Below are 19757 nucleotides of genomic sequence, written 5' to 3'. Positions count from 1 at the left end.
TCTAAAGCCTATTTTTTCTCATTGCTCAGAATATTTTTCATTTCAAAAATCAGGAATGAGAGCACAGATTCTCCTCCCTGTAGGACAGCCAGACCTGTAGGAAAAAAAAATGAGCTTTGGCTACTCCCTTCTTCAAAACAAGGCAGACCACTGGTAACAGCTCTGCCCATGCAGGCTCTGCTCGCCCACAGGAGTGCCTGTGGATGCTCCACAGCTGACAGCTAGCTCAGGCAGGCAGCTGGACCACCCATGTCCTCAGAAAGCAAGTTAAGCCTCCAGCTTTGCAGCCTGAAATGCAGGAGCAAGCCCTCAGTGAGGGCACAGACCTTAGGCTTGGAGGACACAAGCCAACAGAGTCAAGATGAAACACATTTCCCAGGAACTTCAGCAGGTCCAAATGTCTGTGTCCAGAGGGACCTGCCCAGACACCCACAGGTGCCTCACACACCCAGAGCCACACAAGATGCAGGGTATTGCCTGGCCTGGTCCCCACTGAGGACCTGGCAAGGGTCTGTCTGCAGCTTATTTTCACACCAATCAGTTGTGGAGCTCCCACACCTTCCTCCTGAAAAGTCCATACAAGCCCAAATGTATGGTAAATTCACCTCTGTACTCCACTTGTATCCACATTAGGGGTCCTCCTTCCCTCTAAAGCAGGCAGAGGGACTGACTTTGTCTATGAAACAAGGGGCAACTTCTGTGACAAGGTGTGTTTAAAATCCCATTCCCAGTACGTGCACATAGCCAGCAATGGAATGGGAGAACAGCACCTTCATCCAGAGTAAAATCTGCTCCAGGCCAATGCACAGAGGGTTATTCTTGAGGCTTCTCCTCTCCAAAGCAAACAGAAGCATTCCTTATTTTCCCCCTGTTTAGTCAAAAATCCCACCACACATTCCTGGGCACTGGCCTATCCTGAGCCAACCAGGGGGTGAGAACCTCTGCACTGTAGATCCCTGGAAGAAACTGGGCTAACTCAGGAACGTCCCGACAATTGCAACCTTCTGACGGGCACTTCGTGGTCTGCAAAGAGCACCACAGATCTCAAGAGACTTGTTTTCACTTCGTTAAAGCCACCCACAGAATTGGCCTCCACGTTGAGGGTTTTTAGTAAAAAAAATGAAGGAGAGCTGCTCCTGGGGCACGTGGAAGCCGAGCAGGTCCATCCCAGCCATACCTGCCCCAGGCTCCAGCGCTTCTCCCCAGCCACACCTCGCCTGCCGAAATCTTTGTTCCCATAGGGCAAGAAAACACTGCTGTGGCAACCACCAGACTCCTCCAGGGCGGGGGCACCACCACTGCGCCTCGGGGCTGCAGCAAAGCCATTTTAAAGCTCCCAGAAAAAAGAAGATTAGAGAAATGGAAGCTGCAGCACAAGCAAGTCTGAGCTCAGGCAGCGCCGGGGAAGAAGTCTGTGCTCACCACCAGGCTTTGCAATGCACTCAATTTGTAACTTCACCAGCTCCTCAAACACCTGAAGCTTTCAATGTGGAGCACAGCAGTGCTTGAGAGCACAGTGATCCTTCCCCTACCAGGAATGAGAGCACAGACACGTTCTGTGTGGGACAGGGAAACTGGACACGGCCTTTTAGGGTTCACGTGAAGGATTTCTGAATTAGAAATCAAGCCCTCAAGCTTTTTGATCAAGCTTTGTCTACTCCAGGCAGCCAGAGAAGAAACCAACCAGCCAAACTCTGCAGCAGTAAACTTTCAGCCTCCCACAGACATGTGAAGGAACTGCCTGGGAAACAAGCACACAGCTATGTTGTGGTCAGAGTTTAAAACCAAAATCCAATTCAACTAGAAAGCTGCAGGTTGCTTTTGCCCTTTTCCCGAAGGAGCTAAATTCAGTGGCACACAGCAGACAGAGCTGCCCAGCAGAGCCTCCCCCTTATTTGTTATTTTTAGCAATTTAGTCTGACAACGCCTGACAACTAAACAAGCTGAATATAGCAGGAGAGAAGGGGACTATCAGATATTATCAGAGAAAGCACACAGTGATAATCGCTTTCTCCACCCCTAATGAAGAATCAATTTTCCATGTCTTTATAACATCATAGAGTTTGTTCTCTTTAAAATGCCACATTTAAAAACAGAATCCATGTAGCCCTACAATGGAAACGGATAACATTTCCTGAAACAAAGCATTGTTCCACCCCTCACATATCATGTTTCCTTAAAAACAAGGGAAGAAAAACATTACTTGGTTTTTCTCCTAATACTGCACAAACATTGCTGAGCTAAAAAGAGTCTGTGCTCATCCCTTTAGAATGCTTTCAAAATAGATTTAACACATACCCCCTGTACCGTGAAACACAACAAGAATTTGATAGTATCAGGACTGGAAAAATCCAATGGCTCCTGCTAAGCAGGACGTGTCCCATGCCCGTGTGTGAGGGAGCCTCTGGCACCAAATCTCTGGAGGTTTGGGTAAGCCCTGTTGGCACAGCCTGTCAGCAGGCACAGGTGTTGTGCCAGCAAGCCTGGGCAGTTTATTTGGATTCCAAAGGATTATGGACAAGCTGTGAAGTTCAGAATGTTACGTGGGTACATATGAAGTTGACAGGCTGAGAAACCTGGGGAGAAGAGAAGGTTGTGTGGATACCTCACAGCACCTTCCAGGATCTGAAGGGGGCCTACAGAGAAGCTGGAGAGGGACTGGACTCTTCATCAGGAATTGTAGTGATATGACAAGAAGTAATGGGTACAAATTGAAAGAGGGGAAATTTAGTTTAAATATACAGAAGAAATTCTTTATTGTGAGGGTGGTGAGGCCCTGGCACAGGTTGCCCAGAGAAGCTGTGGCTGCCCCATCTCTGGAAGTGTCCAAGGCCAGGCTGGATGGGGCTTGGAGCAACCTGGGATACTGGAAGGTGTCCCTGCCCATGGCAGGGGATGGAATGAGATGAGCTTAAAGGTCTCCTCCAACTCAAACCACTCCATAATTCTATATATACTTACATATTCATTTCCCACACAGCTTTCAGAAGAAGGGTAAAGTTACCTTGGGTTTGCTGCAGAATAACTGACAGCTCTGCACTGCCCCCTCGTCCACATCCAGACCCTTTGGAGCTCCCACAACACAGGTATAACCAACGTGTATTCCAGTCAACACTCATTTTCCCAGCCTTGTACAAGGACAGGTCTGGTTGTCCTTGCTGCTCTGCAAGGAGGCCCAAACCAGCAGTGTCCCATCAATTTTGTGATGCTGCCTTCAAGAAAGCAATGCACCACTGCAACAGCACAGACTGGAGAGGGGGAAACTGCCAGAGGGAGAAAAGGAGCTTCCGATCCAGGCACAAAAGCCTTCAGAGTTTTCAAAGTTCACTGACAGCTGTGAATGTCAGGAAACCCAGCTCACACCTTTGGAGCAAGTTAGAGCCACATTTCCAGGAACAGGAACAGGCAGTACTCAGGAGCTCTCCTTGCCACGCAGCTGGATGGATTTTCACTAGAGCTCAGCAGTGCTGTGCTCCTCTGCAAACAGCACTGAGGTGGCAGGGAGAGCATTTCTCAGAATCAAGCATGTATCAAAAAAATACATATTTCACAATCCCTTGGCAATAGTGTCATCACAGCAAGGCACAATTGCCTCAAGCTCAGGCTACATGAGTAACCAGATCAGCCACACCGTCCTGGCCCTGGGGGATTACTCTGACCAGCCTGATTCAGCTACGCAAAATGAGAAATGTGAGTAAGTAATAAGGTAGTTAACAATGTAAAATATAAACCTAAGCTTTAAAACCCTTCCAGCTTTAATAATGGATGGAGGGAAGCTTTAACCTTTCTTGGTTTGGTATTTATTTTACAATGATGCGGTGGAAGCACAAGGTCACAAAGTTTCACATTCTTTCCTGCTTCGGTCACAACTTGTTTTCAGGACAAGCAAAATCCCCTGCTCCTGTGATAAGTACTCTCTGAGCTGGATTCAGGTATTTCCCCCGAAATGTCAGTTGTCTAAGTGCTTGTCCTCCTCCATGGGGAATCCCTTTTCACAGAACTGCCACAGCCAGCTGGAAGCAGATTAGTTAAAAGACGGACTTGAATGTTCACTTAAAACAAACTGTCAAACATTTTGGCAAACTGAGCCCTACTGTCCATGATTAAAAAGAAAAAACAACCCACGTGGCAACAGCCTTTGCACTCCAACCACCTTTTGAGACAGTCACTATTGCTGGGAACTTCAATTCAATGGCCACAACCAGAGAGACAGCAACAGGGAGCTACAAAGCAGAAAAACAACATTTGTGAAGCAGCCGGGTCTGAGGCTTCGTGTGAGAATGGCCAAGGTTGTAATTTGGGGGGAATTCCATCCATTCTGCCGAACTCAGCGATCAGAAAGTTCAGGAGGTAAGATCATTCCCCACCAGGAACAGGAAGAAACCCAGATGCTGAAGGGCTGAAGGGCACAGTAGCCAAAAAGCTGATCACAGCCCCTGGAGCTGGCAGGAACCCGAGGGGCAGTTTGCAAACAGAGGCTGCCCGGCCACACTCCACCTGCTTCCAAACCCAGAGGTGCTGCCATGAAGTCCTCCAACCCCAGTTGCAGGGCTGTCTTTGCACAGAGCCATTGGCATCAGGAATGGCTCCACAGGAGCCAGGATACCATTGCTTTTATCACATAACTGTAAAAATAACTGTGCCTTGCCTCCACACCACCTTAAATATACAACCTGTCCATGGAGCACTTGTTTGGCCTGAGGTCTCATAAGCAGAAACACAAACCCCATTTGTGTCTGGCACAGAAAACACTCCAGGCAACACAACCCATGGGGATGGGCTTACTCTACAGCTCCCCAGGCAGGCTGAGTTTTAAGAAGGAATTAAAAAAAACACAAACTCAACCTCTACTTCAGTGTAAGTAGGGGACAACAGAGACAGAACTGCACAGGTCTGAGCGGGTTTGAGCACTGACTTCCTATTCCTGCTTGTCCCTGCTTAGCTGGTCTCCACACTCACTTTCTCCAAAACACTAAAGGGATAAGCAGCTTAACACAACTCAGCCTTTGCTTTCCCTGTCATTCCCCAAAGACCGATGAACAGGGGTTTGTATCAATGATACTTTAGGAGCATTAAGAAAAAAACCCACACTAACAGCCTTGGGAAAGTACATTTTGAACATCTTCTCTGAGGAACATGCAGCCATGAGACGATAGTCAAGATTCACTAGATAGCTCGTTTGAACACTGGAACTTGTGCAGACACTACTTTTTATTTCCTAGATATCCTTCTCTGCCTTGAATACTCCAACCAGATAAACACGAGAACACAGAAGTGCTCTGACCACATTGTCAAAACAAAGTCCCATCTCCCATCTCCTCACAGATCCACTCATCAAGCAGATGCAGAGCAGAAGGACAAGACAGGCCTATATGGTACTTCCTCCTCATACTTTCCCACCCTCCAGACATTTTTAGCTCAGGGACTTCCTGAGCAGGATGCCATTTCTACATATTTGGTAATTCTCAATGGATTTCTCTACCATGAATTTGTGCAATTGTCCTGAGCTAGTGTAACCTTTAATACCCACAGCACTGGCCAAGTTTCACATCAGTTATCTGCAGCAAATGACCACACCAACATCCTTTTGCTTGTTTTAAACCCTGCTCCTACTAATCTCATTTGAATTCCTCACCCCCAGTTTTCATATCAGGACACAGAGTGTGATCAATCCCTAAAGGTGTGTAGATCTAGGAAAGGAACCAAGTGCCGTGAGTTACTTGTAGGTTACTTGTAACAGGCTCTCTGTTTCCCCTAGTTACAATCCTTGAGAATGAAAGTTAACAGATAAAAATCAGATGTAGCAAACAGCATCTTGTTAACCTTCGGTGTCCTACTTTCAGCATTATTACCTGCCAAAACTTACCTCTAATTCCTTAATTTTCTCTTCAGCTATCCTCTGTTTTTCTAAGAGTTGATTATGAATCACTCCTTTAGGCTGGAGAATAAACCTACAAGTAAAAAAGAAGAGAGACAACGTTGGACGTTTTTTACAGCTGTGTGCGCCCAGCTACACACCAAGTGTACAGCCACCTTGAGTACAGCCCTGTAGATTTTGCAGTGAACACTCAAACTTTGTCTGGTAAATACTCTACAGCCACCTCTCCTAAGTGTTCATCCTCATCCCTGTGTTTGGGACTGAGGCAGGAGAAATTCCTCTGCCAGTTCACAGAGGTTGGTCCCAAAGGCTCACCAACCTCATCCATGCTCTTGGAGGATGAACATGGATGCACAGATATCTTCCCTTGTCATTCAGTGTCCTTGAATGATCTGGAAGCAGTTCTGGCACACAGACAGCAAGGGGAGTCTGTCAGCATCTTCTCTTCAAAGGGATTTAAACCAGTTGTTTGCATGCAGTCAAGGAAGACTCTTCCAACAGGTAAAAGCCATTTATTACCTATGTAGTGCTTGCAAGGTGAATAAACCTGCACAGTAAAACCAAAGCTTTCCACAGGGAAAGGCTGAGGGAGGTGGGGTTGTACAACCTGGAGAAGAACAGGCTCTGGGGAGAACTTACTGCAGCTTTTCAACATATAAAAAGGGCTTATATGAAAGACAGAGAGAGACTTTTGACCAGGGCCTATCATGACAGGACAAGGAGCAAGGCCTATCATGACAGGACAGTTTTAAACACAACAGGCCAGGGTTAGGTTGGGCATAGGGAAGACAGGTTTTACTGTGAGGGTGGTAAGGACCTGGCACAGGCTGTCCAGAGAAGTTGTGGCTGCCCCATCCCTGGGAAGTGTTCAAGGCCAGGTTGGAGCAACATGGTCTAGTGGAAGGTGTCCCTGCCCATGGCAGGGGGATTGAACTGGATGGTCTGTGAAGATCCTTTCCAACCCACACCCTTCTGTGATGTGACAATAGAGAGACAGGTGCTTCCAGCAGAGAGCCATGGAGCTTTCACAGCTCCAATTCTCAGACCTTGGCTTTAACCCACCCCCTCACTGACCTCCAAATTTCCATGCTTTCACCTGCCAAGGTGTTCTTCTGTGGGAGGAGAAGTGGCCATTTTTAACTGGAATTGCAGCCACTGGTTTCCACTTGTTCTGTTTTCAATTGCCAAAGGGATTTGAAAGATGCATCCACATCATCTCAGTCCCTGCAATCCTGCTCACCAGCAAGCAGAAAGCTGCCTACCTCTCTCAGAGGAGCCTCTGAAGGAGCACCAGCATTCAAAGCAGCTCTCCAGCACATGGCACTGTCATCCCAAAAAGAGGCAAAAGGACAACTAAGTTCAAACGAATTTGAGGAACCCTCTTGCTTTTCATCCTTCCAGACATAAAGAATGCACAAGCTGCAGATTCAACCCCTTCCCTACTTAGAAAGTCCCCCAGGGGATTTAGAAGGAGCCTCCACGGGTCATACCAATGAGGTCAAGGTCTCCTCCAGCACCAACTAGGGTCAACGTCTTCCTGCCAGGTGACAGGAGCTCGTGCTTGAACGGTTAAAAAGAGCAGCTTTAGACAGGGCAGAATCAGAGCACATTCCCCGTCTGCTACAGAAAATTCTGAAATCAGTTTGCAGTGTCATCTCCCACACCACAAACTACATCATTAACGTGTTTGCTCGGGGCCTGGTAAACCCAAAGATGGATCTGCCACTTGGCTGGAACCCCAACGGACTCCGCATCAGCAACGCAACAGCCAAAAGGAAAACTCCCTGCCACACACATTCCTGACACGCATGGGAGCAAATCTGTGGTTAATTATAACAGGTTTCCAATTAAAACTCTCTTTGGGGCTGCTATTAACTGCATGCAGTGATCACCTCCTCCTCCCTCTTCTCTCCCTGTTCCACTTCACCTCCTCTTTTCCACAGGAATTTCCGCTGCATCTTTTATGTCGCAATTTTCTCAAATCTCTCCTTGTTTCTTCCCAGTCTCAGCTCATGTTTATTGCTGGCTTTATCATCTTTATTCTCTATCTGCTTCTGTTCTTACCAACACAGCTCACTCAGACTCTCTCAATCTCCCTTTTCCCACTAGGAACACACAGTGGTAATGGTTTGGGGTCCTAGCACACACCAGGCCGCTGAAGTAAAATGCAGGGTTTGCCCAGTCTTGTGAAAATCAAGTCCAAAACCACCCTTCCAGGAAAGAGGAATTATTTACATTGCTATTAGATGCAGAGCCAGATAAGAGCTTTTATTCAGGACCACCAGCAACCACATCATTCTGACGCTCTTACCTCAAGCCTACAACACCAGAATAAAAATCATCAGCCTTCACACACAGCCCTGTAAATTTTGCAGTGAACACTCAAACTTTGCCTGGTAAATACTCAAGTTTTGCCTTGTTTCTGCAGCAGCTGCCAAGATGCCCTCTGTACACAAAGCCATCAGTCCCTTCCCACGTCACCGCTTCCCCGAGCCTGCCTGTGTATGTGAACATTTCCTGAATTATTTCCTTTTTTGTGGGGGCAGCAAAGAAGAATGGAATCCCTTCTCATTTGCTTCCCCAAACTGTACAGCAAGATTGATCATTTTGGTTTCCCTGACGTCCCTGGTCTAAAAAACAGCATTCACCACCAACACAGCTTGAGCAATTTTCCCCGTGCTGCAGCTGGGAAGGTCCCGGCGCTGGGCGATCCCGACTGGTTGGGAACAGCCACGGGCACCAAAACCTCCGACAAACAACCGGCTGACTTCACTTCTATTCTGCAAATGTCAACAGCAGTCATTGGGGAAAATATCCTCCCTCCCAGCCTCCTGCAATGCTCTGGCAGACGTGTGACAGCAAATTAAAATGGGATGGCTGAAGTTAGCGCTGACGGGACTTGTGCGGGCAGCTGGGCACAAGTACAGCCACCCCCGTTCTGTCTGCTATAAAACAGAGGGCTGCAACCTGTGTCCATTCACACTCTTGCTCAGAAGCAGAGTAGATGTCCCTGCCTTGGCCAGCAGCATCCTGCAGGTCTTCACCAGTACTGCCTTCGAGCCACTCCTTTGAATTCTCTGCCACGAGACCACAGAGCCCTCAGCCTAAAGCACACAGATGCTGCCCTGGAAGCTGCCAAAGGCCAGTTCTTTGAAAGCTGAAGCTATAAATCCAAAATCCACAGTTAACTATCTAAATCTGGCTTCACCTTCCAACATAAGAAGGACTCAAAACACTCATCAGTTTTTTAGCGTCTAGTTTGGGATGAACAAATGATAGGCCAACACCTTGGCCTAAGTTTTCCCCTAAGGAAATAATGTGGTTTATGGTAGCACCTGGAAAAAGCAGAAGCTTGTTCTGCTCATTAAGTAAGAAGTGCTGCAGGGCACTTGTAATAAACCAGAGTTTAAATTTAATCTAAATTCCATTTTTCCAATTACCCTAAGTAATACACCAACTTGATGATTTTTTTTTTCTCCTCACCAACCTGGAGAAATAGGTCAGTGTCATTCTGCTGCCTGGTTTCAGTTAAATGGAGTTATTTTATTTACAGATTTTCAAGCTCATGGAAGAACCATGGGAAGTTCTGAGGACTCCACAGCTCTGCTGGAGTCCAGGGGAGGCTCCCTGAGTTCTTACGTTGAACTGGGATGGAGTTTAAGTACTTCCAGTCCACAGAATCAAAATCAAATCTTCTTCCAGATAAGTGAGTTCACCTGTATCTGCCTTCTCTCAGTGAAGTGTCACAGCACACATTAACCTGTCAAACATGACACCTACACTATCAAACAGTGATTCAAAAACATGTTCAGCACCATGTTCAGTAATTACAAAGCTTAGAAACGCTCACCTCTTCACACAGGAACTTTTATACTATTGTTAAATTAACATCAGAAATATCTGGGTCAGAATGGACAAGTTCACCCCATCACAGCATCAAAAACCTGTCTGAGTTCAGGAAGTGTTTGGACAATGCTCTCAGGCACACGGTGTGATCCTTGGGGTGTCTTGTGCAGGGCCAGGAATTGGACTCGGTGATCCTGATGGATACCTACCAACTCAGCATATTCTAGGATTCAGCTGGCCACCCATTTCAAAGGGAATGGCTAGTAAAAACAGAGCAGGATTTGCCCCATTCCAGAGAACTGATAATTTTTCCAATGTTCCCAGATAATGGTAAAAACAAAACAAAGAAAATTAGACAAGGAAACTGCAGAGCAGTGGGGTCCCCGAGGACAGCAGTGTTCAGCCAAACCTGGGCTGCCAACAAGAACAGCTCCATGGAGCAGAGCCAAGAGGTTGCCAGTTGGCTGTACCTACGTGCTCCAGTCTCCCAGTGACTTCTGGTTCTCAAGTGCAATACGAGGAACAAAAATAGAGCACGAGGGAACTGAAAGAGAAACCTCGCTCTAAATATTCCCACTTGTTTCTATTTTCCTCCCTCTGTGAGCTCCACATCAGGAATTTTGTTTCCCCAAGGCAGAGAAAGTGGTTTATATATGCTCTCTGAGGCTCTAGTTTCCTTCTGAAGGGACCTCTTACCCCTTCCCAACTGTAATTTTCTTTTATCATTTTAGTTTGATCAGTGTTTATAATGCACTCCCCGATGCTCTGGCCCAAATGGCCTTCGGGCTCTCATCAGGTCAGCAGTGCTGCCCCACTCCATCATCTGTCTGCTCCTTTGTGTCACACATTCACACCCACAAAGTGATGTTACCCCAGTGTAAGTAATTCCATAACTCAGCCTGTTTGCACCAAAATGTACTGTTTATTTGACTTTGAGACATAATATTAGATACTCAAAGTTTTGCCTCCTAATGAATGAGGTTATGGAGATGTTTGTTCAGCACACGCCACTCTTCATTATGACATACAAGTCATTAAAGTTATTAAAGGTGGAGTCCCAGTGATGCTCATAGTTCACGTTTTCCATGAAGAATCCCTACTTTCTTACTTGCAACTGCAACAAACTTCAGCCTTTATGCCCTTATGCCTGGAGCTTTCAGCCTTTCCCTTGCTGGTTTAGGGAACATGGTTCCAGTGTCTCTCCTGCCTGCTTTGCCAGTGCAAGAGGCAGTTTGTGTTCAAGCATTAAAACCAGGAGGGAAGGATCCCCACAACAGACCATAGGACTCTCTCCAGCCAATCTGCAAACAACCCTTCCCACTTGGCTCCACACAGATCCCTGCAAGAATCAGCACATGGTACCAGGGGAAGCCTAAGCTTTCCCCGTGCCAAGATGGATACACAGCCCTCTGCCTAACTCCAGAGACAGACAATTTTACAGGCAGGAACATCCAGTGCTATTTTGCCAGAATATTGATGAACAACAGACCTAAAAGTCCATTCACCTGGCTCCCAGCTCACATAAAGAGTCACTGCAACGTTAGCTTTACAGTTCTCCTTGTGTCTGGGAAACTCTCTACAAAAACCTAAGATACTGAAAACAAACAACTTTCTCCAAAGCCATAACATTATTTTAACATGTTTATTGTGTTTCTAAACAACCTAACGTTTTGTGGTATAACACAGTAGTTATTTACATGGAAAATGCTGCTCCTTGAAACCAAGCGCTTCCACCAGACTGTTCCGTGAGAAAAGTTGGGCTAAGCTCAGTTATGTCCTTATCTATTTAGAGATGCTTTTTAATTCTGAACTTGCACTGCTGCTCAAGCCTTGAGCAGACTCAGTAGGGGATTATTGCATTTTAAGTACTGTTCAAAGCCAATGGAAGAAAGGCTTCCAAGGAGCTGATCCCAAGCAATCTAGCTTGACTGAACCAAAGCCAGTTGTGCACAATTGCCAGAACCCAGTAGTCCCCTTCCACTCTCCCAGGGTCTAATGATGCTTCTGTAAATGATTCACCATGCAGCTCATAACAGGCCCTGCTTTTACCCCAGCAAATTCCAGTTTTAGTCACCCCAGATGAATTACCCAGTTCCAAACAAGACAAGGAAGCAATATTAAAAAAAAAAAAAGAAAGAAAGAAAGAAAGAAAGAAAGAAAAATCATCACTAATTATAGTTTGTGCTGCCACCCTTCATGTCTAAGGGTTTCACATTTTTTCAGGCTGATTTTGACTTTCCCATCAACAGATCATATGCCTTAACTAGAGCTGGTTCAGAACAGATGGAGTTGGGACAGATGAGTTGAAGCTTTCCCCATGTTTGCATCTATTTTAGTGGTCAGTCGTCTCACTGGGTCGCCTTCGATATATCTGACCCCAACTATTCCCACATACCTCAGAGCAAAACAAATCCCAGCAGCTTATATCGGGAGGATTATACACGAACACATTCCAAGGAGCAGCAGTTTACAGCTCACGTGTCCTTTCGCCGCTGCCCTCGGAGAGGTGGACGAGCACCGGGAGCTGTTTGGGCGGCGGGACCTGCGCGAGCCCAGCCGGACACACCGGAGCACGCGGAGACGCGGATTAGCCGCGCTGGACGCCGGCCAAACCCCGGCTTATGTAGGCCCCAACAAGGGTAACTTTTACTCAGATGAACGTCTGTAAGCCATAAACCTATTTGCTTTAAGGAGCTAAAGGAATTGAACAAAGAGTGCCACCCTGTTTGCTTCCTCAGACCTGTGCTCCGACCGTCCCGGCGCGTCCAGCCCTGCTGAGGGGTTTGGGCTGCACTTCAGGCCGTGTTTACATTGAGCTGTCACTTTTTTTTGGGGGGAGGGGGGATCTGTCAATAGCTACAGCATATTACATTACCCCAAGCCAAGATAGCAACACAGCTTGCAAGCAGCAGTTTCTACATTGCCAGACACTTAACTAGATGGTAGATTTATACCATTGTTCATGCTTGGTTCTTTAAAAAAAGAAAGCAGGAATATACCTCTAAGTGTGTATTAAATATAGAACAGCCCAAAATAATAACATAGTACTGTGGTCTGCTTTTAACGAACATCATAAATTCTTTTAGAAGGCTCAATCAACATAAATGGAATTCAAAAAAAAAAAAAAAAAAAGGCAAGCAAATGCCTCCCTTCTATCATACAGGAATTCATAACATCTGAGTTTCAAACCAGTGGGAAAACAGCAAGCATGACAGCAGTTCATGGAATTGAAATCCCTATGAGTAGTTTCTCTTCACTGTAGTCCTGGTTTGGTGTTTTTATCTTCTAATTTTGCTTTAATATCATTTGTTAGTATGTAGAAATGATGAGCTGTAGCCTGTTTAAGCCAGGGGAACTCAGAGGACAACAACACACCAGCCAGCACATGCACCTCAAATAGATTTCTTGCAGTCTGGGTTGTGCCATATTTGAAAGTTGCAAGCAGCAGAAAACAGAAACAATTTTTCCAATAATAGGAAGTCAAGATCCATTTCTAAAGTCTGCTCTATTTTTAAGAATTCTCCACAAATTCCTATGGAAGAATGTTTAAAAAAAAACCCAAAAACTCCAACATTTCATGAACATGCACCAAGGAAAACATAAACAAGCAAATGTTGGTGTGATTACCCTGGTCAACCAATCCTAAAGAAATTTCTATTTTAATTTTTTTTTTCCTATTGGTAAATCTTCTGTGATCAGAAAGGTGAACTTTGCAGTGAAGTGAACTCCATGAAGTGACATGGAGATACTGCTACACTCTGACAGGCAAACTTATGCCCTTCCCAGCAGCAGCCCTTCCCCAAGAACATGTACAGGAAAACTAGTAAAATCTGGATACACCTCTTTTGAAAAGCAAATCCATCCATGGTTGCAATAAAAGAATTAAAAAAAAAAAAATGCTTTCTGCCTTGCCGGGGAGGAAACCTTTGAAATGCAAAGCGAGGAGGAAGACCCAGCTTGTGGATAAATAGCACAGCCTTGGCTTCTGCACATCCCAAATCCTGCTACAACAAAGCATCAAAGCACTACAGCAAACATCACAGCAGTGGAGGCAAAGATAACCGAGCCAAAAGAATTCAAGCATAACACTAATAGACAGATATTTCTGGATTCTGGAGCTAAATTAGCCAGCACCAAAACAATCACACTGCTGTGTCCTAATCAGCAAGAACAAACTTCTTAGAATCAGCATCTGGGGACCAAAAAAAGGCTGGCTGTTATTTTGGAAACATTTCTTCTCAGAAAGCCCAAGTTATTTATTTTTCTCCTAAACTGGCTGAAACATTCTGTTAATTCAGCAAATAGTTTTGGAGAAAACAAAGTAAGAATTCGAGACAGAAGTCGTCTTGCATTTGGTTCAAGATTTGATGCAGCACTTTGGTTTTTGCATCTCTGTATTAAACTGGTGTTAAATGGAGATCTCATCCCACAGGATGGGTTTCCTTGTGTTTCATTCAGTGTTTTAATGCAGAGGTCATGAATGAACTCCTCTTTCTTTCAGGTTTCGAACAGGTAGCAAGGTCAGGATGCTCAGAACTAAACTTCTCTTTTGTTTTAAGGCTGTTCCACATAAATTTTATATGTTATTCTGACATACAAACACCAGCTCAGAGATCCAAGAGCTGTGGGCCCTGAGTACCTTGTCACACCCTCCCTGCTGGCTGGATATCCATTGACTCCACACCTGGAAGGGCATCCTCAAAGCAAGACAGGGAGTAAATGGGGACCCTCCCAGTACTTCTTTGGTCCAGTGATTTGGCCATTCTCCTCTGCTGCAGGAAAGTCACATCCTCTATGCTAAACCAGAGAAACAGCCCTATATCCTGAAAGAAATGCTCTAGCATTCAGTATTTCCCCAGGGACTCTCACCCTTTATTCCAGTATTTCCTTCAGGAAATGGGGAAAGAGACTCAAAATACAGTACTTTAAATTCACTAAATTTTAAAATAAATGGAAGTTTCTTGCTGTTTTAGAATACCAGAGTGGCATTTTAAGTGCTTGGAGAACTTCAGAAGTCAGTCAGTCATGTTCCATAATGGTTTTGAACAGTCATTTGCCACAGCAAGTCACAAAAGCAGGAGCAGTTTAAGCTCCTCAAAAAACATTTAATACTTGTCTAGCATGTATTCAAACAGAACTCTGAGCCCCTGAACCAACAGATGGATTATATTTGCAAGGCAGCCCAGCTTCCTTCTTTCTGGAGGCAGGGACAAAACCAAGGTGCCTTTTTACAGCCCTCACTCCCCACAACAGCCTGACCTGCAAGTGCAAGGCTTTGTGAAGGCCCTGGCATTTCCATGGCAGCACATTGCCTCTGGATCACAGCAGATCAAACTGCCTCTTCTAGCAACAAGGGCAGTTTTCAGGAGCAGCCCATCTCCCTCCTGACCCATCCTTTCTCCAGTCAGATTTCATCTCCTCTAAGTTTACTCAGGTATCTCCTTTCTCTATGTTGTCTGTTGTCAGGTGGGGGGAAAAGTTAGGGATAAAGAAAACAATGGAACAAACTTGTTTGAATGTCATAGCCCCAGTCCCAAGAGAAAAATGTTCCTAAAGAGTTAAATGTCCCCAGGCAAGGGAGACAAGGATCGAGGAAAAGCTGTATCGCTAATCTTCTATCAGAACACCCACACAGTAGGTGGGGGACTACAACCAGCAGGCTTATTTCAAGAAGGGATAAGTAAAAGACCTATTTTTATTTTAAACTAGCTACTGGCTATTATTTTTATTTTAAGACCCTTGTTTCTGTTGCTTATGCATTTGACAAACACAGACTTATCAGGCGGTCCAAGTTCTCTTGTCTAAAGCTGAGTTTTTAAAGAAATGCAGCTGTTTCCTAGAACAGGGTAGATAGACATCTTGCACACAAGCCATGGAAATCTTTTCTCCTCTGACGTTTTGGTATTGCATGGAGGAATTATGTAGAGCAGCAGGGCAGGAGAGCTGTAACTGGACCAAGATATCCAGGAGATTACAAAGGAACAGCCCAGGGCAGCAGGAATAAGATCAAGAACTATGCGGGGGAAGGGCAGTGGAGGGAATGTGTTTGAGAAATCAGATGTCAAGTTGGAAAAGGAGCCTGTGCCTACAAGAACAAGCTCCCTTTCTGAGCTGGAACCAAATCCATGAGTCCAGACTCCCAGTATCCCAGTGCTGTCAGCGGAAAGCACGGAGCCCAAGGACCAGCTATGCTCCTCTCACAGGGGATGACAACCAGCTGCTGCCCCTCACTTCACTGACCAAATCACAGGCAGCTGTACAGACAACTACTGCATCACCCCTGTGTGCATCAGTCTCATTTCTGGTTTCCATGAGAGCTCTCTAAAAAGATCGTGCAAACTTTTACAGACCCACTCACACCTGACACTGTGAAGATCAGGCTGCAGAAGTGAGTAGCTCAAAATGAAGAAAAACCTGAAACAAAAAACAACTGGGTGACAGAAAACCTTTTGGCTTATGCCCATTTAACCTTTGATTTCTCAGCTCTCAGCACCCCTGGCCTCGTTCAGTGTACAGTAGAAACAGTGGTCAAGCACCTGGATGCAAATTTTGTTTTCTTCACAGCTCAGTGCCTGAGTAACTTCTACACACACCAGACTTACTGTGGAAAATAAATCTTCCTTTTTCAATAGCTATGTGGAGGAGCTTCAAGTCTATAAACCACGTACTGACCAGAGGCTGATAGCAACATGCTGGTCCCTGGAACTCACGTCAGCACTGAATTCAAACGCTTCTTGAACTCTGTCAGGCTTAGTGCTGTGCCCACTGCCCTGGGGAGTTTGTTCAGTGACCAACCACCCTCCAAGTGAAAAACCTTTTCCTGATATCCAACCCAGACCTCCCCTGACACAGCTCCATCCATTCCCTCAAGTCCTGTCACTGGTCACAAGAGTGAAGAGATCAGTACCTGCCCCTCCACTGCCCCTCATGAGGATGTTGAAGACCATAACAAGGTCTGACCTTGATCTCCTCTTCTCCAGACTGAACAAACCAAGTGCTCTCAGCTGCTCCTCATAAGGTTTCCCCTCCAAACCCTTCAGCATCCTCGTGTCCCTCCTCTGGACACCCTCCAATAGCTTAATGTCTTTTTGATATTGTGGTGCCCAAAACTCCCCCCAGAACCTGAGGTTAGGCCACAGAGAGCAGAGCAGGACAATCCCCTCCCTGGCCTGGCTGACAATGCTGGGCCTGATGCCCCCAGGACAGGGTTGGCCCTCCTGGCTGCCAGGGCACTGCTGACTCATGGCCAACTGGCCACTGACCAGGACCCCCAGGGCCCCTTCCTGGCACTGCTTTCCAGCCTCTCCTTCCCAGTCTGTCCGTACATCCGGGGTTGCCCCATCCCAGGGGCATAATCCAGCACTTCCCCTTGCTGAACTTCATATGGTTGGTGATTGCCCATCTCTCTAATTTATCAAGGTCTCTCTGCAGGGCCTCTCTGCCCTTGAGGGAGTCGACAGCTCCTCCCAGTTCAGTGTGGGCAAACTTACTCAGTATCCCTTCCAGTCCCACGCCCAAGTCATTTATGAAGATGTTGAAGAGCACGGGGCCTACGATGGAGCCACTGTGGAACCCCACCAGTGACAGGTCACCAGCCTGATGTCACTGTCACCCTTTGTGCCCAACCCATGAGCCAGTTGCTCACCCACCACATGATGTGTTTATCCAGCTGTGGGCTGTGCAGTTTGTCCAGAAGGATCCCATGAGAGACAGTATCAAAGGCTTTCCTGAAACCCTAAAAGATCACATCTACTGGCTTTCCTAGATCAGCTAGGCTGGGTTACCCTGTGGCAGAAGGAAATCAGGTTTGAGGAGCAGGACTTTCCCCTCCTGAAGCCGTGCTGGCTGTGCCTGCAGCACCTGTCAGCTCCTCAGCAGCCGGGCCCCAGGGCCACACCGAGCCTTCCCCACGGAGAGGGGCCATGGAGAAGCCACTCGGATTTCACAGACCAGCCTATAGTTAGTAACTGAACCATGAAGATTAAGCCTTGCATGTCCTTCAGCTCTTTAGGAGTCTTTTGACATGGGAACCACAGGACAGCTGAGCATGTTCTGCAGGGATCTGCACTGGTAGAGTCAAACACACACCTCACATACACACAAACAGTGAAAATGCAGCTGCATCCAGGGATGTGCAGCAGTGACTGCTGTCTTTAGGGGTCCAGGAAAGAGCCTACAGTGACTGATGATGTCTCATTTTCAAATAAAACCAGGGATCACAGTAAAAGCAGCAATGCATTTAAGTCCCAGGAATGACCAAGGACATTTAATCCTCTCTCAGGTTTCACTTGCGTAGGGTTCAGCCTCCAAAAATCTGAACCACTCTAAAAAAAAAGAAAAGTCAAAATCATATTATTACAGCTGTCCTGTAAAATAGTGTAATGGTACAAAGTCATTTTATAGGGATAACAGCTAGGATAACACACTATATTTGCAGAAAATCTTGAACATAAAGCTGTGCTACAGCACTTACTTGATTTTTACTTTCTTATATTTTCTCTTTGCAAGCATTTTCCCATTTGCTGCCCAAGTAAACTGATGATAAAGCAATATCAAACCAAAACTGAGTGTCTATTTTGGCATGGCATGACAAACTGCAGTGCTCTCCTCACTGTGCCCTGCACAAGTGCCAGACATTTTTCTGCTGTAAATAAGGATCTTCTCCAGGTTATGGGGTAGAAGAATGTAAAGGGAAAGGTCTGAAATATTCAGACAGAATTCTGAAGCTTAAACTTTCAACATAGTTCTCAAAGCAACACGATGATATCAGCTCCCAAATAGCCTAAGCAGAAGTCCAGCACAGTGGTAGCTGTCTCAGGCTACGTAACAGGCCTTTCAAAAGAGTATGAAGTAACAGAAGTGCAATGTATTTGGCAAGATGCCAGCCCTCAGATGATATCCCAGCCTCAGGGATATGTACAGTACACAGCAATTCATCAGCTCATACTATGTGGCACTGACATTTCTTGTGTCAAACCAGAAATAGCTTCAGCAAGAGTAAATTGAGCCCCACACGTGGAGGGCCAGGAAGGCTTTGGTTTGTTACACAAAATGCAATATTTGCCAAAAAAAAAAAAGGAAGGCCGAGTTGAGGAACAAAAAATGGACTTTCACATTCACCAGCAGTGCAGGGAAAGCCTTTTGGGAAGGGAGGAGGCTCAAGACTGGGGTTCAGAGAACAAAAACCACACAACTGTTTTCCAAGTAACGCGGAAGGAAGTACCCAACTGGACAGACTTCCTCCCAGCGTGCAGCACGTCACCACTGTTCCCTGAGCCTTCAAATTCCACAAAACCCTCGAGTATCTTGTCCTACAGAACTGTACATCCCAGCCCTCTGCACAGAGCCCAAAACACCAAAGCTGGACAAAAAAACAGAGAGACCCTATCAGAAGCCACATTCTAAGTAGCAACTTAAATGGGTTGGAGAAACAAAAAAAAAGGAAATTTAAAAAAAAAAACAATGGAGCACAGGAATAGAAGCAGAAAACTTATTTCAAAGAACTGAGCTATTCGAGCAGAAGAGCTCTGATAATCAGAGTCAATGCTGACGCAAACCTCCACCCTTCCTGGGTAACTGGAACTCTTTAGAGCTCCAACATTTGCATGCTGGACTACGCAAATGAAATTAAGACATCACAAGTATCCCTTTGGTGGCCAAACTCCACGTCCATGCAAGCCAATGAAGCCAACAAATTAAAACATCTGCTATTCCACTTCACAGAACACGGCTTCAAAGTCCAGAAGAACCATAGTGACCACCTCCTTTGGTCTCCAGAGGAACAAAAGATGCCAGACAGCCCTTGGATTTTAACTCCTGCTCAAGGGTTGCTTTAGCCTGCTTTGCTAAAAGCCCAGATTTCAGCAATAAATTCTCTACTAGGGGTTGGAATGGGCTCCAGGAAGTGCCTCATGTTCCCTGCACTAGGAGGTGGCACAGATCACACCAACTGGCAAGGCAGCTTCAGCCCCACATCCAGGACAGGCAGAGCTCACAGAAACACCCTGTCAAGCTTAGGTAGGACAAAAAAAAC

The 19757-nt window shown here is 46.0% G+C and overlaps 1 protein-coding gene across 1 annotated transcript in view; it reads right to left on the bottom strand.

The window, feature by feature from the left end:
- PFDN1 (prefoldin subunit 1) overlaps positions 1–19757 on the bottom strand; it is a 33027-nt gene that overhangs the window by 10159 nt on the left and 3111 nt on the right. Inside the window, exon 3 of the mRNA XM_027643154.1 lies at positions 5867–5951. Within this exon, the coding sequence (XP_027498955.1) occupies positions 5867–5951 (85 nt within the window). The remainder of the gene's footprint in view (positions 1–5866; positions 5952–19757) is intronic.

Source organism: Corapipo altera, unplaced genomic scaffold (assembly GCF_003945725.1).
Source record: "Corapipo altera isolate COAL_440 unplaced genomic scaffold, ASM394572v1 75, whole genome shotgun sequence".
NCBI lineage: Eukaryota > Metazoa > Chordata > Aves > Passeriformes > Pipridae > Corapipo > Corapipo altera.
Note: the sequence above shows the minus strand (reverse complement) of the source record. Positions and strands in the feature narration are given on the sequence as shown.